The sequence below is a fragment of the Apodemus sylvaticus genome, chromosome 3 (assembly GCF_947179515.1).
Source record: "Apodemus sylvaticus chromosome 3, mApoSyl1.1, whole genome shotgun sequence".
Lineage (NCBI taxonomy): Eukaryota > Metazoa > Chordata > Mammalia > Rodentia > Muridae > Apodemus > Apodemus sylvaticus.
The window spans coordinates 59,202,041-59,228,845 of NC_067474.1; the positions used below are offsets into that span (position 1 = coordinate 59,202,041).

At 50.0% G+C, this 26,805-nt stretch overlaps 1 protein-coding gene across 1 annotated transcript in view; it reads left to right on the plus strand.

The window, feature by feature from the left end:
* Nucleotides 1-355: 355 nt before the first annotated feature.
* Nucleotides 356-26,805, plus strand: part of LOC127680758 (stimulated by retinoic acid gene 6 protein-like) — a 32,301-nt gene continuing 5,851 nt past the window's right edge. The window contains exons 1-12 of the mRNA XM_052176431.1: nucleotides 356-580; nucleotides 7,627-7,702; nucleotides 10,005-10,105; nucleotides 12,168-12,298; nucleotides 13,473-13,593; nucleotides 14,652-14,697; nucleotides 16,552-16,680; nucleotides 16,994-17,064; nucleotides 18,324-18,435; nucleotides 21,038-21,191; nucleotides 23,408-23,483; nucleotides 26,678-26,759. Of these exons, the coding sequence (XP_052032391.1) occupies nucleotides 561-580; nucleotides 7,627-7,702; nucleotides 10,005-10,105; nucleotides 12,168-12,298; nucleotides 13,473-13,593; nucleotides 14,652-14,697; nucleotides 16,552-16,680; nucleotides 16,994-17,064; nucleotides 18,324-18,435; nucleotides 21,038-21,191; nucleotides 23,408-23,483; nucleotides 26,678-26,759 (1,119 nt within the window). The 5' untranslated portion in view covers nucleotides 356-560. The remainder of the gene's footprint in view (nucleotides 581-7,626; nucleotides 7,703-10,004; nucleotides 10,106-12,167; nucleotides 12,299-13,472; nucleotides 13,594-14,651; nucleotides 14,698-16,551; nucleotides 16,681-16,993; nucleotides 17,065-18,323; nucleotides 18,436-21,037; nucleotides 21,192-23,407; nucleotides 23,484-26,677; nucleotides 26,760-26,805) is intronic.

Consider the following 26,805-nt stretch of genomic DNA (forward strand, 5'->3'; position numbering starts at 1 on the left):
AAGCTCAGGGGTGGGCGGCAGCAGGCTCTGTCATGTGTCTGGGGTTCTATCCCAGACCTGTCTCCCTTCCCTTCTCCAAGCAGGAGACTGGTTGCCAGTGTCCGCCCTGGTTTATGGCTTGGAATCCTAGTTTATTATCTATAATAATTTTTTATAGCTAGCCAAAGTCACACAGCTGCCAGGCAAAGTCTCCGCAGACTGCTGGGGTGGGGGTGGTGGTCCTGGGACCACAGCTGTGGAGGGAGGTAAAGAGGGGGGAGTGAAAGGAATAGCAGTGAGGCCAAGGAGGAGGCTACGGAAGAGAGGAGCCTATGCCTGTGGAGTAAGAATCAGAGCAGCCAGAATTGTTGTGAAACCAGGAAGAGGGCTGCCGAGCGAGTTCACTCCCAAGTAAATGTTTGACTGGATGTTTGCCTCTTCTCAGAGTCTGGCTCTACAGATCACACCGGGGAGAATATGAGCTCATGGGAAGCCGGCATTACCAAGATCCTGAGGAACGGAGAAGCCCCAGGACAGCAGCATTCACCGCGCCCCACCCACAGTAGTCCTTCTTCAGCAAGATGCTTGCTGCAAGCACAAGGTGAGCAGCAGAGGCTGAGCCGGGATCCTCACTCCTCCCGGCTCTTCTGATGTTGGAGATTATCAGAGACTGGGAGAAAGGCACAGGGTGGCTGACCTGCAGGCAGGCAGACGTGAAGAGACAGAACTATGGTAGATTTCCTCCATGTCAGTCAGTCAGTCAGTCAGTCAGTCAGTCAGTCAGTCAGTCAGAGCCACGGTCAGCAGGCAGAGCTCAGGTAAGGAGTTAGAGGATCCTAATGGAATCCTGACTCTGTGGTTTCCCTGCTATGGTCTCTTTATCTGTTATTCTGGTGTAAAACTTTATGTCCTCATCCTTTTTAGCTGATATTTTATAATTGTCCGCCATTTATGGAGTACACTTTGATATGTGTATGATACATTGATCCAACCTCAAACATTTACCATTTTGTGATAAGATACCCCTCCCTCTCCCCCTCCCCAGTCCCTCCCAGTTGTGAACTAGGTAGCCAATAGTTAATTCTAGTCACCCTTCTGGGCCACAAAACGAGGGCACTTTTTCCTCATAACTCTAACTTTGTATGGTGTCCAGCCTCTCGCCAGCTGTTCCTGCTCCCTCCTAGTTGCTGCCCCACCCTGCGCTTGCATGTGTCAGCCTTTTCTGGTCGCCCTAGAGGTGCGATGTCATGCCCTATTTGTCTTTCTGTCCCGGGCTCCTCTTCCCACAATGCCCTCTGGGTTCATCCATGCTGACAGGATTTCCTTCTTGATTTGAGATTAAATAGTATTCCACCCTGCGGACGTACCACATTTTCTCTGCCCTGCAGCTCAACCTGCAGGTGGATGCCGTGTTCTGGCTGCTGTGAATGTTTAGTAAGGGTACAGCTATCGCTTTGACACGCTACTTTCATTTCCTTGGTCTGGGTCCTCACTTGTGGGAATGTTGAATCATGAGGAAGTTGCATTTTTAGTTTTCTCTGAGGACTTGCCATGCCCTCTCCCATGATGGTCAGGCTGATCTACCCCCAGTGCATGCAACTTTTCTTCACCCTCAGCTGCATCTGCCATCTTGCTGAGAATAGCCATTCTGACAGGAGGGGGTGACCTACAAACTTGAGATCATCAGAGGGGAACTGGGAAGGCAAGGATGGAGGATCGGGGAGTCCTGCTCAGATGGTAGGAACTGAGACTTGCACTCTGGTCTGAGAACGCAGGGATCAGGAACAGGAAACAGGTCCACTGCCTCTGGAGTCCCCGGATCTGGTCAGAATGCTGAGGGATCCCAAAGTAGACAGGAGAGAGGGAAGCCATGGAGGCAAAGAGGGCATGATGGGAGTTGGAGTTGTCTAGAACACAGGTAGCTGGAGCGGGCTGAGCATCTCTGGAGGGTGTGGGAAGGCAATGGTGTGCTGTAGAGTCCAGGAGAACCCGTCCCTCTCTCCAGTGGGCTCTGTGGCCAGGAGAGAGCAGGAGAGGCTGCGGAGACAGGGCCTGATGCTATCAGATGTGGGTTCCTAGAAAGATGGCTCTGGTCCACATGGCGGATGGGGCAGAGATGGGGCAGAAGGTCTTGGTGAAGATGATGATAACCTGGGCTAGGGGAATAATCTACTTTGATAACCTGAGCTGAACGGATTCCGCAGGGATGGAGGAGACAGGCAGAGCCGCTCTAGATCTGTGACTAGTCTGGACAGGCATGTGGAGCCACCGCTCCTGCGATGACTTCGGAGGATGAGCTGGTTAGAGGGACAGGCTGGCCTGTGGCTCCATGGGACACTGAGAAAGGCGCTCCTCAGGAGGAAGGCGACTGGCGTGGCTGTACTGAGGGGACTCAGTCCACCTTGGGCCAGTTGCACATCACTTCCCACCCCTTGATCTTCTTGCAATGTCAGTCCTGTCCCCAAGAGCCTCCCTCAAGCACTGTCCCCTCCCTGGCTGTGGCCTGGCTGGTTGGGCCTTCTCACAGGGAGGAATCAGGCCTCAGTACATTGCTCAGGTGTTTTGTTGTTGTTGTTGTTGTTGTTGTTTCTCAAGCATAGAACTTGGGGTCTTTTCTCCTTCAAGGACCTTGGCCACAAAGCTTCCTCAGAATCTATACATCCAAGTATGTGACTATGTTCTCCATTTGGAAATGTTCAGACAGGAAATGTCCAGACTTTCAGCTCTGCTTCCCAGGGGCACTTTGGGCTTTTCCTTGGCTTTTCTGAAATACGCTGTGGGGCTGTGGAAGGGGCTGGTGGGAAAGGAGCTAGGAGTCCATCTGCCTGCCACCCTGCATAAGGGGAAAGGTCCTCTTCGCTGCTGCTCACACTTGGTGAAGGGGCACGAAGGAAGGTGAGCACTGCTGTGTGGGGCAGATGGTGGGGAAGGTCCGGAGAGACAGCTCAGTGGTTAGGGGCATGTTCCTCTCTTGCGCAGGATCTAGGTTTGGTTCCTCGCACCCCTGTCTAGTGTTTCACATCTATTTGTAACTCCAGCTCCAGGTGCTCTAAAGTCTCTTATAGCCTCCTTGGGCACTTACACATATGTACACACACACACACACACACACACTCACACTCACACACACACATGCACTCACACACACATTCACACACACACTAAATCATAAAATATTTTTATAATTTTCTTTTTTCCCCATTTTGTTTCATCTGTATGGGTGTTTTGCCTACAAGTGTGTCCACGCACCACACTGATGCTCTGTGCCCATGGAGAGAATATCAGATCCCCTGGAACCGGAGTTATAAATGGCTCTAAGGGTCCATATGGATGCTGGGAATCAAACCCGGATCCTCCCCCAAAGCAACCAAGGCTCTTAACTATGAGCCGTCTCCTGCCACTGATAAAATAAACCATTTAACAAGGAATGGCATGGGGTAGAAGCAGACCCCTTTCTTCTTCAGTTGCCCTTTTTATTTTTTCATGGCAGCTGCTCTGAGCTTCCCAGACACATATGAAAACAGCCATGCATGCTCCCCAAGACAGGGCAGCAACCAGGAGCTGGCCGTGCCTGGAGAGATGGAGACAAGGAACAGACATCTGCACACAGAGAAGGGAAGGGGCCAGGGAGGAAACAGAATGGAAGCAGAATGCGCGTGTGTGGGCCCCTGGAGTCTCGCTCCTGATTCTTAGGCCTTGTTCCCCACTGACCAGCTGAGAGCAGAGAGTCTCTGAGCCGCAGGATCCCAGCAACCGCACAGAGCTGGGGTGCCACAGGGTCCTTCTGCTTGTGTGGCTTCTTTGCTAGAAGAGGCTGGCAGCTCAAGGGGGCAGCTGGGACAGCTAAGCAGAGGCGTCCCCCCGGGCCACATTGCTGGGCTGCTCATGAGGCCAGAGAGAGCCGGGCAGCCACCCTGGCTATTGGTTAACGAAGCAAGGGACTGCGATCCATGCAATCCTGCAGATGGCAAGGGGCCCAGGAGAGAGAGGCCTGGCATTGCAGCCCTGTGACAGTGACTCACTGAGCAGGGGAGGGGAGGGGCCACAGGGCTGATCCAGGGAGGAGGGGCACCAGGAAAGCTGGCCAGGTACTCTGGGGTCTGGGCAAGCTACTCAGCTCCCGGAATCCCCCTCAGCTCTCCAAATATAAAACTAACGAACTAACTAGCTAGCTAGCTAGCTAGCTAACTAACTTTCCTCCTCCCTTTCCTCTTCTCCTCCTCCTTCTCTTTCTCTTGTGTTTCTCTTCAGTCTTTGAAGACACTCTCTTGCTCTGGAGCCCTGACTAACATCAAATGCAAAATCCAGCCTAGGTTGTTCTCGAACTCCCAGCAACCCCTGCTTTGATTAAAGGCAAAAGCAATAAAGAATGCTTTGAGGCCACTCCACGAATGCACCAACTCTGGCCTTGGAGAGTTGCGGTGCTGGGGATGGGAGGGGAGGGGGTGGGGGAGGGGGAGAGGGGGTTGCCAAGGCTGGCTTGGATCTGTTTGGCAGGGTCAGTTGGCTACTGCAAATAGCTCTACAGAGAACACGGGAGCAAACATATTTTCTCTCCTTTAGATGCACACGCTCAGGAATGGCGTATCTGAGTGTGGCAGTTCCGTTCTTAGTTAGCCAGCTTGCTTATTTTTAGATAGCATCTTACTATGCATCCCTGGCTAGCTGAGAACTCACTATGTAGAGCAGGCTAGTCTCTAACTCACAGACATCCTCCTGCCTCTGCCTCCTGAGTAGAAGATTATGCCACCATGCCCAGCTCTCTGCTTAGTTTTTAGGGCCCTCTATCCTGTTTGACTCCATGGCTATAGTTTTTATTCCCACCAACACTCTAAGCATTACCGTCTCTCTGCACCCTCACTGGCTCTGTTACCCTCTGACTTTTGGGTGGCCAGGGAGGCTCCACACCGGTGAACATACCTGTGGCCTACTGATGGCTTCTTTTGAGGAATGAAAGGCCGGGAGGCACAGGAGGAGATGGCTCAGCAGTTGAAAGCACTCGCTGCTCTTTCAGAGGACCCAGGTTCAATTCCCAGCACCCCACGTGGTGACTTGGAGCCGTCTTTCAACTTCAGTTTCAGTGGACCTGACACCTTCTGGCCTCTGCTGGCACCAGGCAGGCACACTTACATACATGCGGGCACCCATCTACATTAAAGAAATAAGTAAACAAACAAATTTAAAAAATAAATGAAACGCCAGGCCACTTGCCAGTTTTGAATTTTAAGTATTTTTAAATCCCCCCATTTCCTCCACCAGCGGCTTAGCTACCCGTCTTCAGACGCCACTAGTCTTGTGGTGTCTTCTTATATTAACTTCACTTCCTTTCTCTTCTTCATTTTTTTTCCTTTCGTGTAACTTTTTACCGTGGTGGTTTGTGTTCTGCTATTCTCTTCTGGCCGTCTGCTACTGAATCATGACTACGCTCAGCTAGAAGTTCATTTTCACTCTTAAGCCACAGCGGGAGGAGACAAGAGTCTGTATTCCCACGTGATCGGGAGAGAGCACAGCTGCACAGTTTTCTTTCTCTCTGTCCTCCATTTGGAAGTCATTTGGTGCTTAAGTTGATGCTGCCTCAGACATCCTATTCTATAAAGTCGACAACCAATTTCAATGGCTATTGTGCGCGACTACGTGTTCTTCTGTTCCTGTTGCTTTTAAACTCTCCTTCATGGGTTCCTCTTTATTACCTGAGAATTTTTATAATGGAAAAGTTTATTACCTGAGCATGTTTATAATGGAGAATAATTTTCAGTTCTTGTGTTTATACATATGCATTGACTACATTATTAAATGGAATAGTACAGGTGAATGCATTTGGTATTTGTATATTTAAAATAAATATCTACATATTCAAATCCCCAGGGCTGAGGGAGGGCAGTGTGTCACCAATCCCTTGTCAGTGCTCTTCCTCTGGTTTTCCTAGGAGAGCTCGCCCCCTAGTGTCCACTGCAGAGAGGACCCGTGTTCCCTTCTTATCCTCAGGAGTCACAAGATGGACCTGTGGAGATGGTGGCTGGGTGTACTGGGGTCAAGAATGGCAGGAGCGAGGATCAGAGAAGTGACAGAGTGGGCCTGGGCGGTGCTGTGGAGTCAGGGCAGCAGGGACAAGGTGTGATGCAGCCTAGGAAAGAGGGGGTCCCTTGTTAGGGAAAGCTTCCCCGTGCTTCTGACTTGAGACCCCACCAGCTTTGTCCTGAAGACATCGCAATGTGTAGTCGAATGTCTCCTCCTGTTCCCCCTGCTCCTCCTGCTCCCCCTGCTCCCCCTGCTCCTCCTGCTCCTCCTGCTCCCCCTGCTCCTCCTGCTCCCCCTGCTCCTCCTGCTCCTCCTGCTCCTCCTGCTCCCCCTGCTCCTCCTGCTCCCCCTGTTCCCCCTGCTCCCCCTGCTCCCCCTGCTCCTCCTGCTCCCCCTGTTCCCCCTGTTCCCCTGCTCCCCCTGCTCCTCCTGCTCCCCCTGCTCCTCCTGCTGCCCCTGTTCCCCCCCTGCTCCCCCTGCTCCTCCTGCTCCCCCTGCTCCTCCTGTTCCCCCTGCTCCTCCTGCTCCCCCTGCTCCTCCTGTTCCCCCTGCTCCCCCTGCTCCTCCTGCTGCCCCTGCTCTGCCTGTTTCCCCTGCTCCCCCTGCTGCCCTTGTTCCCCCTGCTGCCCCTGCTCCCCCTGCTCCTCCTGCTGCCCCTGCTCTGCCTGTTTCCCCTGCTCCTCCTGCTCTGCCTGTTTCCCCTGCTCCCCCTGCTGCCCCTGTTCCCCCTGCTCCCCCTGCTCCTCCTGCTCCCCCTGCTCCTCCTGTTCCCCCTGCTCCCCCTGCTCCTCCTGCTCCCCCTGCTCCTCCTGCTGCCCCTGCTCTGCCTGTTTCCCCTGCTCCCCCTGCTCCCCCTGCTGCCCTTGTTCCCCCTGCTGCCCCTGCTCCCCCTGCTCCTCCTGCTGCCCCTGCTCTGCCTGTTCCCCCTGCTGCCCCTGCTCCCCCTGCTCCTCCTGCTGCCCCTGCTCTGCCTGTTTCCCCTGCTCCCCCTGCTGCCCCTGTTCCCCCTGCTCCCCCTGCTGCCCCTGCTGCCCCTGCTCCTCCTGCTCCCCCTGCTCCCTCTCTCCCTGCCCCCCTGCTCTTCCTGCTTCCCCTACTCCCCCCCCCGTTCCCCTCCTACTCCCCCTGTCCCCCCTCCCCTCCTGCCCCAGTACTTCATTGGTGTTTCTGACCTTGACTGTGAAGCTCAGGTCCACAGACTGACTTCCTGGGACGCTAAGGATGCTTCCTGCTTCCGTCTCACTCTCCTCCCTACACAGGGCCCTTCCGGAGCTCTGGGAAGAGGGGAAGGGCTCCACTCTAAGAGTTAAGGGTCTCCATAGTCATTCGTTTTCCTTAAAACATGAAAAAGTCAGGCATCCCTGTAGTGTTTTGTAAAAAGAACTCCCTACAAACCCAAATCTATCATCCAGATGTGGATGGGGGTCTGAGTGCTAACTCCAGGGATGCTGGAGATCTTTAGAGCAATGGAAGAGAGCTGTCCATTTACCTCGAGCGGGTAGGCTTGGTCTTGGGAATGCAAGTAAGGAAGTTCAGATGGTCCAAACTCCTGAGAGAAATCCTCCAGGCTGGAGTCAGTGCTGTCAGGTGACCAGTGATGTGGCTGATGTGACTTGTGGCTTTTTTCAGGACCATGCAGCTAAATGTCACCTGTGACAACTCATTCGACCGGGAGGACTTTCTGCATTACTCCCTCATCCCATCAGTAAGTAAAGGGAGCACAGCCCAGGAAGGGTGGGGCACTGAGCCAGGAGCAGCAAGGGGGGAGGGCCAGGGAGGGAGGGAGGAGATTTGGGATGCTCCACCACACAGCTTGTGGGCAGGCCTGCATCACACAGGAGAGAGAGCTGATGATTCTTCTTCCAGAACCCCAACTCAGTTTCTTACAGTGCACAACCAAGTGCATATGCAAAAGAAAGCATTTTGGGTCCTAGAAACAGAGATATAGGACTTTTGGCAGAGTAAAAGGTTTTCTTTTCTTTCTTTCATTCCTTCCCTCCTTCCTTCCTTTTTTTTTTTTTAGATGTGTGTACAGGTGTGCATGAACACGTCTGTGCACACATGTGGAGCCCAGAGGCAATCCAGGTTATTGTTTGCCAGGTGAAAGTCACTTTTTATTTTTGTTTTTCATTTTTAAATTAATGAATATGTTTATGGTTGTTTTGTCTGCATGCATGTCTGTGTATCACATGCATGTCTGGTACCCTTGGATGCCTTTGAACTGGGGTTAGATGGTTGTGAATCGCCATGTGGGAACTGGGGATTGAACCTAGGTCCTGTGGAGGCTGGCAGTCTCTCAATGATGCTCTTAACTACTGAGCCGTCTCTCTAGCCCTCACCTTGTTTTTTGAGACAGAGTCTCTCACTGGGACCTGATGCTTGATGGTTAAACAAGATTGGGTAGATAACCAGCACCAGAGATCTATCTGTCTCTACCTCTCCAGCACTGGGATTATAAATGTATGCTACCACATCTGTTTGCTGGTTTGTTTTAATGTGGATGCTGGGAATCGAACTCGGGTCCTCAAGCTTGGTCAACCAGTGCTTTTCTAACTATGATAGTTCCTCAGCCCCCTGGAAGGACTTTTCTAAAGAGATAAAAGACAGAGTTAAGGTTATTTTGGAAGATATACTGAAGAACATTCCAGACACAGAGGAAAGTATGTGCAAAGGCTCTGTGGATGGCAGAGGAGCTGAAACCCAGAGCGGAGTACTGAGAAGTGGGATTTTCTAAGAGGTGGGCGGGGCTCGGCAGGAAGGAGCCCTGTGGGAGGATCTGTGAGGCAGAAGGGAGGAGGACTCCTGAGATTCCTTGGCTGCAGGCACAATGGCAGCTGCTGTCACCTGTGAGTTCAGGAAAGTGAGGAGAACCAGGCCTGGTCATGTAGGCCGGTGTTGCTGTCAATATGGGAAGCTGAATCAGGAAGTTTGAAAGCTCAGGCCAGTCTGGGCTACAGGGTGGGTTCAAGACTCTTCTGAACACCTTAATGAGACATTAGATCCTGTCTTAAAATAAAAAGTCAAAAAGAGGGCAAGGCATGTAGCTCAGTGGTAAAGCCCTTGCCCAGGATGTGCAGGACCCTAGAGGCAATCCCAGGACCGGGTGCGGGCGGGGAAGGGAGGTCCGGGATGAGGTGGATGAAGGAACAGGGCAACAAGAAAACCATGAGTTTCAGGTAAAACATGCTGATTTGAGAAGCTTTCAACAGAAATGCCAGCTAACAGATCTGGAGCTACTGGGTGAGGAGGGTCGGGGCTGGAGGCAAAAACTTGTGAATGTTTTATGTCATTAAAAGTTTTCTCTAGGGAGGAGGCAGGGACAGGGCTTGGAAGGAGCTGCAGGAACTCTCTGTCCAGAAACCAGGGAAAGAATGACCTAGCCAGGCTCCAGAGAAGAGTGGGGAAGACAAGAAGACACAGTGGCCGAAGCCCAGGGAAGAGGGTCTAAGGAGAAGGTGAAGTAGACCAGCTGGAGTTGGCATGGCCTTGGGAGGTAGATGAGAGGGCTGTTGGTGACGTCATAGCCTTGCAATGCAATGGCAGGGTCTGAAGGACCAGCAGAGATAAGGGAATAGAGAGAGCACATACAGACAGTTCTCAAGACTTTTCTAGTAAAAATTACAATAAAGAATTTTCATCTGAAACATAACCAACTATACAGAAATGAAGGGAAGAAAGATTTGAAAACTGATAGGCATGGCTGCCTTTCAAAAGATGGAAACAAAAGTTCAGGGAGGATGTGTGTGTGTATGTGTGTGTGTGTGTGTGTGTGTGTGTGTGTGTGTGTGTGAGAGAGAGAGAGAGAGAGAACTGGACTCAAACCTCTATCTGTTCAGAGTCACACAGAGGAAGGGTCAAGACAGAACCTTCTGGTAGCTCTGAGGGACATGGAGTGCCAGGTGTCACAGATGCAAGCTCTCTGCTTGCCCACACATTCTCTCCTGTGACGACACTGAGGCCACCCCAAGGGTGACTGGGTCCCCAGACACACTGTTCTCTCCTTACAGATCTTCATCATTTTGGCCTTGTCTTTCCTTCAAAGACGAGAGCATCGTAGACAAAGGGACGGCACCTCCTACCTCCTGGGGAACCACTTTGGAATCATCGTGTAAGTTGACTCAGGGTCATTTCCTGAAGCTTGGTGTACCCTGTGGTTGGGCCCAGCACACAGTGCAAGGCCAGGTAGCTCAGAGGATCCCATCTTCTCCCACTGTACCTGTTCCCTAAACCGTGCTCTGAGCGGCTACTGCCGCCCGCCATCTGCACACAGGGCTGCCTAGATGGCAAGAAACTTCTCAAGGAAACCTAGACAACCATGGAAAAGGGCCCTCCGTGAACGTCACTCACTCGTTGTTGTGACAAGCCACGAGGCGAAGGCAACTTGAGGGAGTGGAGGCTTATTTTGGCTGACAGTTTAGGAGAGTACGATGCATCGCAATGATGCAGGGGCAGCGGCTGGAACAGCTTGGCTTGCGGCAGCAGCAGCAGTGTGTGACAGGGAACAGAGGACAGGCAGGAAGCAACTCTGCGCTATGACCTTCAAAGGCCCACCCTTACTGCTGTACTTCTGCCATCTAGAACCTTCTCTGAAGGTCCATACCACACCTTCAATGGCTGGGGACCAACTCTTCGAACACACGAGACAGTGGGAAACATTTTACATCCAAACCAGAATGCCTTCCCGCTGAGGGGACTGTGGCCACCTTGACCAAAAGCGGTCACCGTTCCGGTTGGGGTGGCATCACGAAGCGTGTGTGAGATCCTGCCCGGCTGCCGGAGTCTTCCTGGTTATGCCGTTCTGCACTGTGGCGTCCCTTAGCACATTTTTTTCTTTGAGTTTTAATTATTCTGTCTCATGACCCTATCTTCATCATCTTCTTCTCCTTCTCCTTCTCCCTTCTCCTCTTCTTCCTTCTCTCTTCCTCCTCCTCCTCTTGCTCCTCCTCCTCCTTCTTCATCGCCATCAACACTATCACCACCATGCAGTTAGCATTTATTGCACTGCTCTTGGCCCAGGTCCTGAGCCATTTTCTTTGCTTAGCCGTTAAAGGTTAGACTCACAACCAAAATGTCAAGAGAATTAAACTGACAGAAGACAAACTGGCAGAATCATAAAAACATAAATCTACTTAATGTGACTTTCACAGGCACAGGGGCCCCAGAAGGACATGAAAATTTAAAGATGCAATTAAACTTGAACACACACACACACACACACACACACACACACACTACACCCCTACTTGAGTGTAGATGCACTCAATGTCCAGAGATATCAGATCTCCCTGGTCCTAGAGTTAACAGACAGTTGTGAGCCCCGCAACATGGGTGCTGGAAATCAAACTCAGGTTTTCCACAAACGTGGTGTACACTGTTACCTGCCAAGTCTGATCTCTGCCTCCTCATCCTCTCTGGGTGGTTTTTTTTTTCCCTCTAAAGTTTTTCTTTATAACCTTCATTTTCATTTTATATGTATGGTGTTCTTCCTGCATGTATGTCTACATACCATGTGCATGCAGTGCCCATAGAGGCTTGGACAGGGCTTTGCATATATCTAGGACTGGCATTATAGATGATTGTGAGCCAGTCACATAGCTATTGGAAATAAAACCAGGGTCCTCTATAAGAACTACCAGTGCTTTTAAGCACCGAACCATTTCTCTAGTCCCATATTGTCTTTTAACTGTCATTTTACTCAAGTGTCTTTAATTCAAAATATTCTATATGCTGAAATGACATATTTTGAGGTGGAGTAGTTTTAACTCCCATAGTTATGTGGTACTAAATTAGCCAATGATATCCAGGCCTTCCTCGGGGAATTTATCACAGGGAAAAGTCTTCATAGGCTATGTCTGGGTCCCTGCCAAGTCTCCCTACAACTGTAGGAGATACATTCTTTGTTTGGTCTTCACATCACGCTGTATCTCATAAAAGCTTGTTCTGTTTTGCTCGGTGTCAAGGCTCCCGGCATCCTACTAGGTTCTGAGGTCCTCTATGGGAAAGACTCCATCTTCCTCACTTCAGAGCACAGAATCTGTGCTTAGTAGTGTGCTTAGACCGTGGTGGCAGTGAGCAGCTCACTCTCCCACAATCCTTCACTCTCAACCGGTGGGATGGCTATTTTAGAGGTGACCTGGAGACTCACACACCACCATTTCTGTTGTCTACAGGCCTCTGGACTTCTTGGGGACTTTTAGTAACCGATGGTCCTATGGAGCTGCTTTTGGGGCCACAGCCAATAAGGTCATGTTCTTGTTCTCCGAAGGCTACCAGCCCCTGAAAGTTCCACAGTGGGCCCAAGGTACCAGGGCTTCCTCACACATCCTGGGAATGCCACCTGGACATGCTTGCTCTGAGGCCATGGGGGCTGTCTGGAGGGGTAAAACAACATGAGCAGCCATATTGTTCTTAGTTTGTTACTTGCCCAAGGTCAATGCTTGGCAAACACCACAGCCTGCCTGGGGGCTTCCCTGCAGTTAGACTGAGGCGCTTTAGACAAACTTATATAACACAGGCACTGGAAGTAGAGTCTTCCTCATCCTCCTCAGCCAGTCCCCTGAGCCTGCTGTCTTCTGACAGCAACAATTTCTGGGGCTCCTTGAGGAGATGACCTTTACCCTGTGTCTGTGTCCATTGGCCAGAGGCCTTCCTCCCCAGGCTCTGTGCTCATGTAACCCTGATCGAAAGGTTTGGTGAGCTCCCATACAGTTCCAGAACCATCTCCCCACTGTACAAACTCTTCACAGTGCACTGCTGGGGTAAAGTCAGCACCTGCGGGAAGGCTGCTCCATTCTTTGCCCCCTGGAGATGGAGTGTCACTGGCTTCCTTGTCTGTGTCCCTGTGGCAGGATGAATGTGCCTCTGTTGCAGCTCATTTCAGACCACTCCCCTGCCCACTGCACTGTCGATATTTAAAGCAAGAACCCTGGCCATTTCTGCCATGCAGTGCCTAGCACAGAGTAAAGGTCAGCCTGGATGACTCAGCCTTTTTCAGAAGCTGTCGACCCATCTCAGAGCTAGCCAGCGGTGGGACCAATGTGACCATCGCTTCCATAGAGCGTTCTCTACACTGTGCATTGCTGGGGCAATGTGACTGTCACCTTGCTTAGAGTACTCCCCAGAGGACATGAAACATGCCTGTGTGGGCCTCTCAGCCATTTTGGCTTGCTGGCTGGCCTGTCTGGCCCTGCCTTACTGTGTGAGCTCCTCAGGTATAAAGTCTTCATCTTCATGGTCAGCTGTCACTTGTCATGGGAAGGGGAGCATGGTTAATGAAGGACATTTCTGCATCCCTCCGCCATGGCCAAGAGCTCTTTCAGTCAGCTCTTTGGGTCCTGAGGCCCTGGCTCGAGCTCAGGATAGAGCTCCGCAGCTCTCCTGGTCACCTCTGAGAGGAGAGCAGAGGCGCCCACAGTGTCTTGGCCTCTGAGAGGAGAGCAGAGGCGCCCACAGTGTCTTGGCCTCATTTCTTGCAGCCTTTGTGCTTCTCATCGGGGGCATGGAGGTCGGCCTCTCCTACTTCCCCTTCTTTGCCTGCCTGTCCTCAGAGTTCCAGCTGGTCAGCTCCATCCTGGGCTTCGCCTACTCCCTGACCTGGTAAGATGACTCTGCTTGCCTTTTTCCGGCCATATTGGCCATGGCTGAACTCTAGGCAAGAGGACAGAGCTGGGTTGGAGTTCCTTGTGGAGAAAGAGAATAGCAAGGTTCAGAGAGGGCAGAGGCGACTAGCTCAATGTCCCATCGCGGCTTCTTCTTGGGGGTACTTCTGAGGTTTCCAAACGTCTGTCAAGGATGCTGTGTGCCTCCTGAGAAGGGGCCCATGGCTAGAATATTCCTGGAGGTCAGGAATTAAGGAAAATCCACTCTGGGAACTGACAAGGGTCCCTAGAGAGAGGAGGTAGGAGCCCCGTGTCTGTGGCTTCTCTTAGAGAAAGTTATATCTCTGCTTGGCATTCAGGGCCATCCAGACCTGGCCTCCTCCTCCTCCCCCAGTCCCCAAGCATGTCCAGGCACATACCTTCAGTCACACGGCTGCCTACCTGCCATTCTCTCTCCACTTATCCATTCAACAGCCTCCTTTATGATCCTCATGGACTTTGGTCCCTGGGCCTCTGTGTTTCTCCTCTTCCTTGTGTAGAACATCTCTCCACCTGGGAGAGGTCTCGGCTTGTGCTGAATTGCTTCAGCAGTGCACACTTATGCAGAGCAAGCACCAGGGTCATCTGCCAGCTGAGCGACCCACCTTGGAACAGTTCCACTCCTGAGTCCCTGAGGCCCAGTGCTGGCTCCCTCTCCCCCATCCACCCACCCACTCCTACATTCAGGAAGAGCCTCAGTCCCTGTCAGGAGACCTGAGACCTTGTCTTGGCTCTATGCGTCTGTAAGTGGCTTGGACAAATCACTTGCTGAACCTGGACTTCTGCCTCCTTGAATGTTAGAGGGAGAGGGGAGGGGCATCTGCAAGGACTCTGAGATGTGTTCCCATCAAGGTAGAACCCAGAAAATGTAGTACTCAGCTAGGCACGAGGAGGAATCCGATTAGGAAGGGGCAGGTACAGTCCTGGGGGTGGCAGGCAGTGTCTGGGCTGTGTTCCCCAGGCTGCTTTGGGCTGTGCTGGGACAGAAGCCAACCCTACCTTGCCTCTTTTCTGCAGGTTTGTGGTCACTGTTCTTCAGATCTCACAGTGTCCCCATGGGCAGGTAAGTCCTCGCCGACTTTTCTCAGGATGTTCAGTCACCACCTCAGGGCCACCAGGCGCTGTGAGCTCAGAGGAGCCTCCTCTAGGCTTCAGTTTCCCTACCTGTGGGGGAGGGGAGCAGGCACTGCTCACCCCACTTCTGTTCCCGTAGCATCTTTCACTCGCTGCGTTGCTTGGTCATCAAACCTACTTTACAGGTGAGGAAACGATGCCAACTTGGCCGAGTAAGTCCCAGGAATGAGCAAACCTGGGAGCTGAGGCCGGGCCTGCCCGTGGTCAAGGCTCCTTTCTATCCACTCCAGTGAGCTCCAGCTTCTCTTGCTGTAAAATCGATCGATCGTTAGACGAAGCCTTCCTAGCAGGACCAGCCGTTCATTGCCTTCTCAGAGTTACTGAAAGTTGCAGGCTTGGTCTCCAAACCCAGAAAAGGAACAAAACAAAGAGGATATTATTGGCCAGGTCCACGCCATTCTGTAAAAGTTCCATTTGGTTGAACTGCGACAATTTCAGGGGCTGTGGAAAACGAATATATTTCTCTAGATTCTTGCTTCCAGGACCCCAGAAATGGACTCTCTCTAACAATGGACACTCTCTAACTGACCACTCCTAGTAGTGGCCAGCTTGGGGCCAAAGCCAGAAGATTTTCAAGGCCCCCCTTCTGCCCCTAGCTGCCCCAGCTTGCAGGCAGCAGGGGGTCCTGATGTCGCCTCCTCTCTGCAGGTTTCCCCAAGTACAGGCCTGCACTGTCAGCAAGTTGCTTATTCCTTGTCTGTCCATCCTTCTCACAGACTTCAGGTGTCACAATGCACTTAGAGGGGTTCCCAGGGAGGTTTGGGGGACTCATAAGGTTATCTGGGTCCAGAATTCAGGGTTTACCAACAACTCCCAGACACGAGGGAGAAACACCAAAATGCTAGTCATGGTTAAGGTGAGCTAGAAACGTGTGAGAGAGGAAAGGGAACTAACTGGTACCTCCGTCTCGGGCCCTCTCTATTGTGTTTGTACTGTTACATCACAGCAGCATCGAGCCCCGATTCCCCTGAGGAACAAGGTCCCTAGAATATAACAAAACATGAAACTAGCCAGCACACTGTGAAAGCCGAGTTCCGCTAACATTGGTCTGAAAGCAGTAAAAATAGGAATCTCAAAAATAATAAAAAATAAAAACAAAGAAAAACTGTGAACACTCCCTTGAGAAACCTGTTAAACTTTCTACCACCCAACTCCCATCCTTGGTTATAGGTCATTCCTCCCTCCTCCCTTCTGTCTCCTCCCACCACGACTATCCCTCCCTCCCTCCTTTCACCCCTCTCTGCCCTTCTATTTCTTCCTTTCCCCACCCCCACCTCTTCCTTCCGTCTATCTACCCACCCGTTTCCCAGTCTCTCACATTTCCCCGAAGGGACATTCACTTCTTTTCATTAAATTAAAACAAACAAAACAAAACAAAGCAAAACAAAACCCAAAAAGCTGTTTTCATAAAATAAAAGGGCTCAAAATTTTCCATCCTGGGTTTGCTGGACTCAAAATCCATTTTTCATTCTGACTGTAGTGGGAGCAGGAATTGGCTGAGCATGTAAGAAGGGGGAACAGAGATTGGCTGACCATCTAGGGGAGGAGAGCAGGATTGGTCAACCATGGGGGCGGGGCGGGGCATGTCAGAGATTGGCTGACCATATAGAGCAAGGATTGATTATTGTTTTAGTAGTTTAGAGAAGGCGGATCCGCGGGGCAGCCAGAGTCCTGTCCTATCTTCCTAGCAGCCAGAGTCCTGACGTATCTTCCTAGCAGTATTCTGGCCGTACTTCACCTCAGCCTACTAATTCCCTCATCCCTGTCTCTGTTTCTGTTGTAGTTTCTGGGGAGGTTCGAGACCCTCATTTTCTACTGGCCCTCGCTCTTGTGCCTGGGTTTCCTGCTGGGTCGTTTCCTGCACATGTTCCTTAAGGCTCTGCCTGTCCACCTGGGCCTGGAGCCACAGACAGTGAGTGCTGGACACTGATTTCCCAGGGAATCTGTTACTGCTTCTCCCATGCTTTACTGCACAGCCTCTCTGGTGGGGGCGACAAGCTACTTGGAGCAGGGACCTTTTCACCCTGGGCTAGGAGAGTTGAATAGGACCAGCTCTCTGGCCTCTGGGGAACGCAGGATGACAAAGTTGAAGGCCACTCCTAGGCATGACCTGTGCAGGGACCGCTAAGTGTGATTCCAAATCCCGGCCTCCATGTCGATGACCCCTTAAGGGACCAAACCCTAGCAAGCATCTGTGAGCCTGCACATCCCCTCCTTCCTCCCAGGAAGCAAAGTCGATGCTGGAGGCCCACCAGGCGGAGCACGTGAAGCAGCTCTTGAGGAAGCCCCGCCCACAGTAAGCGTTCTTCTGCCCCTTCGCCCCTAAAGTTTGTACCAGGCCTCTCCTACCGGCCCTGGGATGGTGGAGAGACACTGCAGGAGTCCATGCTGATAGCAGGAACCAGCTTAAAGCGGAACACAGCAGGGGGGAAACCGGGGAGGGGGGTAGGGTGTGTGTGGGGGGCTGGGGGGATCGGAGCTCTAAAAAGACAGAGAGAGAGAGAGAGAGAGAGAGAGAGAGAGAGAGAGAGAGAGAGAGTCAGAGAGAGTCTTTCAGGCTAACTGGACCTAAGAGACAACTTCAGGACTGTTAATTAGTGCTCCCTACAGTGCTCTTAACTGCTTGGGCCGCACTCTGGGTAAGCTTTCTCCCCACTGTCATTTCTAGACTTTAGGAGGGAAGACACATTACACTTTTCCCTTTTTTAAAAAACAGTCACTTGAGAATGTTCCCTCGGGTCATATGCCAGCTGAGATCAATTACTATGTCTGGATGACTGGCCAAGCCCATTTCTTGGGACAGAAGAGAGACAGGAGCGACAACCTCACTTAAGTAGTAAGACCCAGGGTGGGAATAAATAGCTTCCCACCAGAGCGTCTGAGATGGTCCAGTCCAGCTCGCCCCTGCCTCAGCCACCGCTCATACTGGGTAGATCCAGAGAAGGGATGCATCTTATCCCAAATCACAGAGTGGCAAAGTTCCTACTGTGGCGAGAGTTAGGTTTGGAGAACTAGACTTGAAATAACACTGGCACTAACAAGACCCAGGTGTTTTAGTTTATCATCTGTAAGAACTCTGGAGGTAAGCACTCCACAGTGACTCTAGACTGCTCGTGATGTGGGCTCCCAACTCTCTGTTCCAGCGTCTTAGTCTCCTTCCCACCTTCCACCCTACCCTCACCCCCACCCCCAGTGCTGCCTCACGGGCTCCACCCCGGGACCAGCCATTAATCTGCATTTCTGCGGACAGACAGAAGGAAACAAGACAGAACAGAAGGGGTCTGTGACGGTGTCAGCTCCACCTGGGCAGTCTGCCCTAAGTCACCCTGAGTGTGACAACCCAGCCAGGTTCTTAGCTGCTAGGAAAGTTGGAGTTTCTGGGTTTTGTTTGTTTTATTTTATTATTTTACTTTACTTTAGTTTTTGTTTGTTTTGGAGTTTTTGATAACCTGTTGCCCTATTCCTTAAACTGCAGTCTGTGTCCTTAAGGATAAGGGACGACAGGAAGCTCGGGGAACTACCAATGCTCCTTTCAGTGTGTTCATTCATTCACAGAGAAGGCGGAAAGTCTTGGTTTCAAACCAGGGTGTATGAGTGGGACCCCTGCTTCCAGTTCCCCAGCAGGATGATCGGGACCCTCGTGCTGGCCTTCATCTGCCTCTACCTTGTGAGTGAGTAGCTCCAGGAAAATCCTTTCCTGTTTTGTAAACAGAGCAGTACCCAGTTTGGGGTCACCAAGTCTTTGGTACAAGCAGTGTGTGTCTAAAGTTTGAGTCAGAACGGAAACTTGGTGAATTAAGGAAGTACAGTGATCGACCCTTTGACCTGCAAGGACACTTCACCCGTGTGGTGACACTCACTGGAGAGTTATCCATCACAAATGAAACTGGTGGTGGCTCACACCTTTAATCCCAGCACACAGGGGTCAGAGGTGGATTTCTGTTAGCTCAAGGCTAACCTAAGCTATATAGTTCCAGGCTAACCAGGGTTACATAGTAGGACCGTGTCTCAAAAAAGGAAAGGAAAAAAGGTAAGGAAAAGATGTTTTATATCATTTGATATGCTCAACTGACCCAGGAAAGCTGATAGAAATAATGATATCCAGAGAAAACACACAATTATAGACAGTAAGTTATCTTGTGAAAAATTAAATCCCGCCCTCTGCCTCCCATTTCTCTCTCCAAGACCAGGTTTCTCTGTGTAGCCATGGCTGCCCTGGAACTTACTCTGTAGACCAGGCTGGCCTCAAACTCAGAGCTCTGCCTGCCTCTGCTTTCCGAGTTCTGGGACTAAAGGCATGCGCCACCACTGCCCAGCAGGTAACTGATTCTCACAAAAATAATTTCAGTGACTTAAATATGAAAGTGGAAAACTAGAATTGACTTATGGTATGGATCAAAGCTGAACTATCTTTCATTTGCTTTTTTTTCCTCAAGAAAATGTTTTTAGTGTTGCTAGGATTCAGTGTTTTATCAGATATAAAATAAAAACATTGCACATGCCCTGAGTCACTGGAAATTAAGTTGGCTGAGTCAAAGGCAGCTGCAATACACAGAACACAGACAGAAGGCCTCGTTGCCTTTGATTGTTTCGAAGTGGGGGTGATGTTTCTGTGGAGTCAGCTTGCTGTTCAGGTTTTAAGGAAATGCGTTCATTGGGTTATACCGAAGCATGGATGCCATTCTAAATGCCAGTGGCTCCCTCTCTGTGCCCCCTGCCCCGTCCCCACTGAGGGTGTGTGCAGGTCGGGAGGCAGCTCTCTTCTTCACTCAGACACCTGGCATCCTCTGTCATGCGCCTCCCCATTCCTAGGACCTCGTGGCCTCCTAGTCAATAGCAGGGAGGGAAAAATAGCAAAATGCTTGCACAGGGTTTTCCTAGACTGGGTGTGTACCATCTTTCCCTTCTGCTTCTCATCCATTGTCCTAATGGGGTCGTGTGGTCACACCTAACATAGGGAGGCTGGGAAATATAGTCCAGTTCTGTGACTAAAGAAGGGAGAATGATGTAGTAGTTAATTTGGTTATATAAGTCTGTGTGTGTGTGTGTGTGTGTGTGTTCCCGTGCGTTTGTGGGGCCCAGAGGGTGACGTCAGGTGCCTTCCTCAATTGTCTTCGTTTATTTCATTAGGCAGGCCTTTCACTAAACCCAGATTTTGGCAATGGGGCTATTCTAGCCAGCCAGCTTCTTGTGGAGAATCTCCTGGCTCTGCTCTCCAGCACTGAGATGTCAGGTGGCTGCCATGGACCCCAGGCTTTTATATGGGTGCCGGGATCTGAACTCTGATCTTCACAATTATATCACAAGTGCTTTATCCCCTAAACTATCTCTCAAGCCCCCATCCCCCTTTTTTGAGACTGAGTCTTCCCCTGAGACCTTGAGATTCTGATTAGGCTAGATTAGGGAGGGGTCACTGGGGTCCTGGGATCTGACTGTCTCTGCCTCCCCAGCTCTGGAGTTACAAGCCTGTGCCACCATGTTGAACTTCTTATGTGAGTGCTGGGGATCAAATTCAAGTCCTTGTGCTTGCTCTGCAAACATCCCATCCACTTCACCATCTCCCCAGCCCCCAGAGGATGGACTTGGAAGGATGACTGAAGCGCTCTGCAGCAATGAATACCTCTCTTGGTGCTATGGTGTGCTTTAAGACTTTATTGAACATCTGCCATATACTAAGCACCATCTTGAGAGCTGGGAGAAGGTGGAAAGTTGCTTTAGCATTGTCCTAGCCAGAGAGAAGCTGTGGGTCCAAGAGAAGGAGTAAGACATGAAAGGAGATCTCTGCCGTTCTAAGAGAGAAAAGAGATGGGGAAGGCGTTCTGAAGGCCAGTGATTATTCTGGACTGTGAAACTGCTTGATGGTGGCGGCATTCGTACTCCACTCTCAAAAGCAAACATGATTTGGTTGCTGGAGAAAGAAGATGGTGGGAACCAGAAAAGCAAGAACGTGGTGGCGGGAAGACAGGACAGTGGGCAAGCGTTGCAATCATGTGAAATACCTTCTCCAGTGTAGCTCTTGTTTAGATCAGTGAAAGGGACCATGGGAGATGGGGCTGGGCTTGCGCCTAGGGTCACCCTCTACTTCCAGATTCTATAACCTTCAAGTGTTTTTTGAGTCTTCTAGGTGAAGAACAAGCTTGCACACTCTCATGGTCAAGAGACTTCTGGCTGTCTGGGAGAGGCTGGCCTCCGGCCCGAGAGACATTTGTGTTTGTTTCTATGCTGAGCTGGTCCCAAGAGACCTTGACCCCTGTGCTCTGCATCTGCAGTTCATCGTCATTGAGTTTTGTGTGTTTCTATACGTGAGAGACAAGGTGGACATGTTTGAAGACAAGCTGGAGAGCTACCTCACCCACATGAACGAGACGGAGGCCTTGACCCCAGTCATCCTACAGGTGAAAGAACTGATCAGCGTCACTAAAGGTAAGGCCGCCCACTCCCATCGTCCAAGTAGCATCCACACTGCCTTTGTGTGAGAGTTGATTTGTGTCTTCCTGGGTCCACTAGGACAGAGGGCTGAGGCTGAACTGAACCCGCCAATAGAAATTTCTCATTTTAAGTTGTTTTATCCTGTTGTAGTGATAAACTATAGCTACAAAAGCAACACAGGGAAGAAATTTTATTCTAGTTCTAGGCACAGTCCATCATTCTACAAGGAAATCAAAGTGGCAGGAGCTTGAATCTGTGGGTCACAGCGTACCCACAGTCAGGAAACAGAGGCACGTGCATGTGGGGCTCAGCTCCCTTTCTCCATTTAAACCGAACAAGCGTGGGAATGTTGCTACCCACAGTGGACAGGTCTTCCCATTTCATAGAATGCAATCAAGATAATCTCTCAGACATGCTGTGGTGGTTTTAGTTACAGTCCTGCATAGGCTCATACAGTTGAACATTTGGTCTTCAGTTGGTGGTCCTGTTTCAGAAAGCTTAGGAGGTGTGGCCTCAATGGAGAAATATGTCCCGGGAGGAGGGCTTTGAGAGTTTGAAGGTCCACTCTAGTTCCAGCTGTTCTCTCTGCTTCCTGCTTATTATTGAAGATGTGAGCTCTCAGTTGCTGCTACAGCCGCCATGCCTGCCCGATACCATGCCTCCCCACCATGACCTTAATAGCTGTGAAGGGACTTCTCATTGTGTTTTTAATTTGCATCTTCTGAAAATGAATAATGACCATCTTTTCTATGTATCCGTTGGGCATTTGTGTGTCTTCTTTGGAGGAATGTCTTTTTTTTTGTAACAAGAAAGGTACTTATGAAAGAAAATTTCTTAGAAAATGACATAATCTGCCAGGCAGTGGTAGCACACACCTTTAATCCCAGCACTTGTGAGGCAGAGGCAGGGAGGATTTCTGAGTTCGAGGCCAGCCTGGTCTACAAAGTGAGTTCCAGGACAGCCAGGGCTACACAGAGAAACCCTGTCTCGAAAAGAACCAAAAAGAAAAAGAAAAGAAAATGACACGATATGTATATCATCTCTGGGAAGAGGAGATGTCTACTGTCTTCTAAGTAAGAAAGAATCGTGTACAAGATGTCAGGATAAATGCCCGTGGGAGCGATGACTAAATGAAGGTCTTAGTGGTTATTCTATTGCTGTGAAGAGACGCCATAACCACAGCAATTCTTTTAAAAGAAAGCATTTAATTGGGGCTGGGTTACAGGTTCAGAGTTTAGTCCATTATCATGGCGGGAAGCATGGCAGCGTACAGGCCGGCTTGGTACAGGAGCTGCTGAGAGTTCCACATCCAGATCCTCAGGCAGCAGGAAGAGTCACCGGGCCTGGTTTGGGGCTTCTGAAACCTCCAGGCTTGCCCCCTAGTGACATACTTCCTCCAACAACAAGGCCACACTTCCTAATCCCTCCCAAGTAGTGTCACTCCCTAATGGCTAAGCATTCAAACCTGTGGGCCTAGGTGGGCCATTCTTACTCAACCACCACAATGAGTAAGGTGCTTACTGTGCAAGCAGGACAATCTGAGTTCCCACACGAAAACGTATGATGCAAAATGCTTGTAATCTCTGGACTGGAGAGACAGAAACAGGGAGATCCTTGGGGCTTGCTGGCCCGCTGCCCACACACTAGGTTCTAATGTGAGACACTGTCTCAAAATAGCAACAACAACAGACAAACCTATGTGGACAGCTCCTAAGGAACAATACCCAAGGTTGACTTCTGGCCTCCCCGACGCATACACATGCATGCCATGACTCCTCCCCATGACTGACTGAACCAACAGAAAAGTAGCCAAGACTGAGCCCAGGCAGTGAAACCTGCTGGTCGATGAGCGCTACGGCCTCTGGTTGACAGAGGTTAAGTAACCAATGCCCCATGCCCGCCCTATCAAAAGTCAGCTCTAATGGTATTTTCCATTCATGGGCCCTACGGATGATGTAGATCATGCATAGCCTTCCCCAAATTAATTGAATATAGTTGGAACATTTTGCTGTCAAAGGTTTCAGAGGACCACGTGGGAAATCACCTCTACCAAGAATGTGTGTGGTTAAACGGGGCACCAGCTCACCCACACAGAAGGAGGTAAAGGAGTGGAACAGGCTTGCCTAGACCTTGCTGACACAGATCTATGCTCTGCAGTTCCACTTCAGGAGTGTTTTACAAGCCCTCTCACGTCAGCCTTCATATTTCAGGTGTCTGGGTGGTGACCATTTTGCCTGCCGCCCTCACGTGTGTCACCTATCTCTTCCACATTTTGGCCTGTTACAGGTAAGAGTCATTCACAAGACTTCAGCTAACAAAACAAAACAAAACACCACCACCACCAACAACAACAAACAAACAAAACCAAGCATGGCATTCCTTACCCAGAATCTCTGACCAGTACCCGCATGTTTTAGTGTGACTATGAGGGGTGAATACAAGGGCCAGGTGTGGCCAAGCTCACCTTTGGTTGAGAAGAATGTAAGCTTAACTGTCAGGTTGGACATCTATGACGATCTACCAATATGCTTAGAGTCCTCAAGTCGACTTTGCCCCACACTTGGGAGGTGAGTATTTTCCTCTCAATGTTTACAGTTGACAAAGCTGAGACTCAACAAGAATAAGATGACGTGCTCAAGCTCTGAGCAGAGAGGCATGTCCTCCTGAGACCTTGGTATATCTTGTGTATGCTGCTTCATTGTTGGGTATCAGATCTGCCCCACTCTTCAGGGCTGATGAGTCCAGGCTCCTAGCAGGTAACCCTAGCTTGAGGGAACATCTGCAGAGGTGGAGTCAAGTGCTGTGGGAGCATGTACCTCAAGAACAGTGGTGCAGGAAGAAGAAGCAGGCTTGTGCTTTCTCTCTGCAAGTCTCTCTGTGTGTCTGGGTCCCTGTATACATCTTGTACCTTGCTAGGCACTTCCTTCTTTAGGTTAGGGAATTTTTTTTCTTCTATGATTTCTGTTGAAAATATTCTCTGTGCTTTTGATCTGTATTTCTTCTTTCTCTACTCTATTATTCTTAGGTTTGGTATTTTCATAGTGTCTCAAACTTCCTGGATGCTCGTGCTTGGGTGGGTTTTACATTTGCCATTTTCTCTGACCAAGGTATCAAACTCTTGCATTTTGTCTTTAGCACCTGAGATTCTCTTCCATCTCTGCAGCTGAGGCTTGCCTCTGAGGATCCCGTTGGAGGTCCTAAGTTTTCATTTCCAGTTTCCCCTCCATTTGGGTTTTCTTTATTCTGTTTTCCCTTCAGTGTCTTGGACAGTTTTCTTCATTTCTTTCTACTGTTTGTGTCTTCGTGGCTTCCATTAATGGATCTATTCATATCGCCTTTAAGGTCCTTCATCATTAGTCATAAAAAGCCATTTTGAAGACTTTGTCTGTTTCTTCAACAATATGGCATTTCTCACATTGTCTTTGTTGGGTGGGTTTTTCCTTCTTTGGTTTCTGTTGCTCTCTCTGGATCTTAGGAGGGTGTGGTAGCTATGGGCTGCCTGCTAGAGAGTGCTTCTGAGTTCCAACTAGGTGTGGCCACTGGGGATCCCAAGTAGAACTTATTTCTTGGTATTGGGGCCTGATATAAGGAATGGGGATGGAGAGCAGGGCCGAACGCTAAGTGCATTCATTGGGGTGCGGGGGGACACTGGGTCCACCATGAGGATCTGATTCCTGGCCAGTGGAGAGAGTGCTGGTGGCTGGTATTAAGGAATGGTTGAGGAGGCTGTAGAGTCTGCACAGTTCCCTGGGAGTCAACGCCAAGAGCTACATTTCTCCTTTCAGGCTAAGAATTTCCAAATGTAGCAGGGATCATGCCAGCTGGGAGAAGATGTTTGAGATTGAGTAAAAAGTGGGGGGAAAAGTATCCCTCAAATGTGAGTGTGGCCTAGGGACAGAAAGCCTCCAACCTGACCTTCAGATATAGGAACTGGACAGGGGTAGTCTTGCAGTCTTAAAAGTGACAGCTTTTTCTTTATCCCATCTAGCTCCCAAATAAATGAGACAGAGGCCATAAGATTTATTTAATCAAGCTTTAGGCACAATAGCTGAGCAATATTAATCTATTCTAGTCTTTTAAGCCACATCTGGCTACTTCCCTGCCAAAAACAGGGGTGTGGGAAGTAAAGTGAAGGGAGTGGGGATCAATGAGGGGTTATTGACCCTTTAAAGTTTTTCTGTTTAAAAATGTATCATTAGACATGCTGGTGTGTAGGCTTAGATTGTTCAAAACCTACTTTAATAAGGGTTCTTAAAAGCATCAACCTCCCTTCTAGCCCACCACCCACCAGAAGTAGTGGAAAAGGAAGGTTAGTAGGAAACAGGCATCGTAGACCTGCTTAGAAATAGTTCCTTGGGGGGCGATTCTAGTCTTCATTGTCAACAGTCCAGTCCTCTAGCAAACACTTAACACAAATCAGCAGTGGCAGTCCAGTCCACTCAGCACTCACCACCCATGAATCAGCAAAGGCAATTCAATCCAGAAGAAACCTCGAGGTTCTGCCAATCAGCCTGAGTCTGAAGGAGCAGCGAGAAGCCTCCTGAATATCATGAGTTCTTTGACAAGCTACTCTCTACAAAGTCATGACAAGAGAAGATCAGCAACTTGATGCAAGGCAAATCAATGCCAGAGCCTCCTCCCACTGTCTGTGGGGTTATATTTATATTCTTTCTAAACATCACATATCCTCTCACATGTCTGTTTCAGCAAAACATCCTTTCACATGTCTGCCCCAGCAGAACATCATATGACATAACTGAATTTCCAAAGCAAACAGAGATTTCCACTTCAGTGGCACACACCTCTAATCCCAGCACTCAGGAAGCATAGCAGTCAGCTCTCTGTAAGTTCAAGATTAACCTTGTCTACATAGAGGGTTCTAGTACAGTCAGGGCTATGTAAAAAGACCCTGTCTTAAACAAAGCAAAGCAAAACAAAGCAATGTATTGTTATTGTGTGTGCGGGTGTGTGCCTCGTGTGTTTCTGTGGGTGAATATGGCATGGCATGTGTGGAGTTCAGAGGACAATTTGTGGGAAAAGGTTCTCTCCTTCTGCCATGTGAGTTGAACTCAGGTCAGCAGGCTCTGCAGCAGAGCGCTCTTACCTGCCGAGCCATCTCACCCATCCTTGATTTCTCTTTATGTTGATGTAAGGTTAAGTCAACAAATTGACTTCCTGGAATTTACTGTTTTAAAAATATTATGAAGTAATATGCATTCACCATAACAGTAAGAAATATAGAAAGCAGAATGAAGATAAACCATGTGTTCTCATCCATCAGATTCAACTGCTGTTATGACTTGATGAGTATTATTTTTATGAACTATAGTAACCCTGAAGACGGAAGAGAAATCAGAACTCTGGAGGAGAGACGATTGACACCCCCTGACTGCCACAGGCCTCCACAGCCTTTTCATTGAGCTCGGACCCCACAGAAAGCACCACAGTTATGAATGTCACCTACTTTCCCTCTTCCCCAGAAAGCATATGAAGAGGCTATGGGCTGGAGACAAACACTTCCTCCCTCAGAAGTTCCACAGTCCCTCTTCAGCAGCGAGTGTGGTGAGTCTGTAGGGGAGCTGGGTCACACCTGACAGGGCAGCAGGTG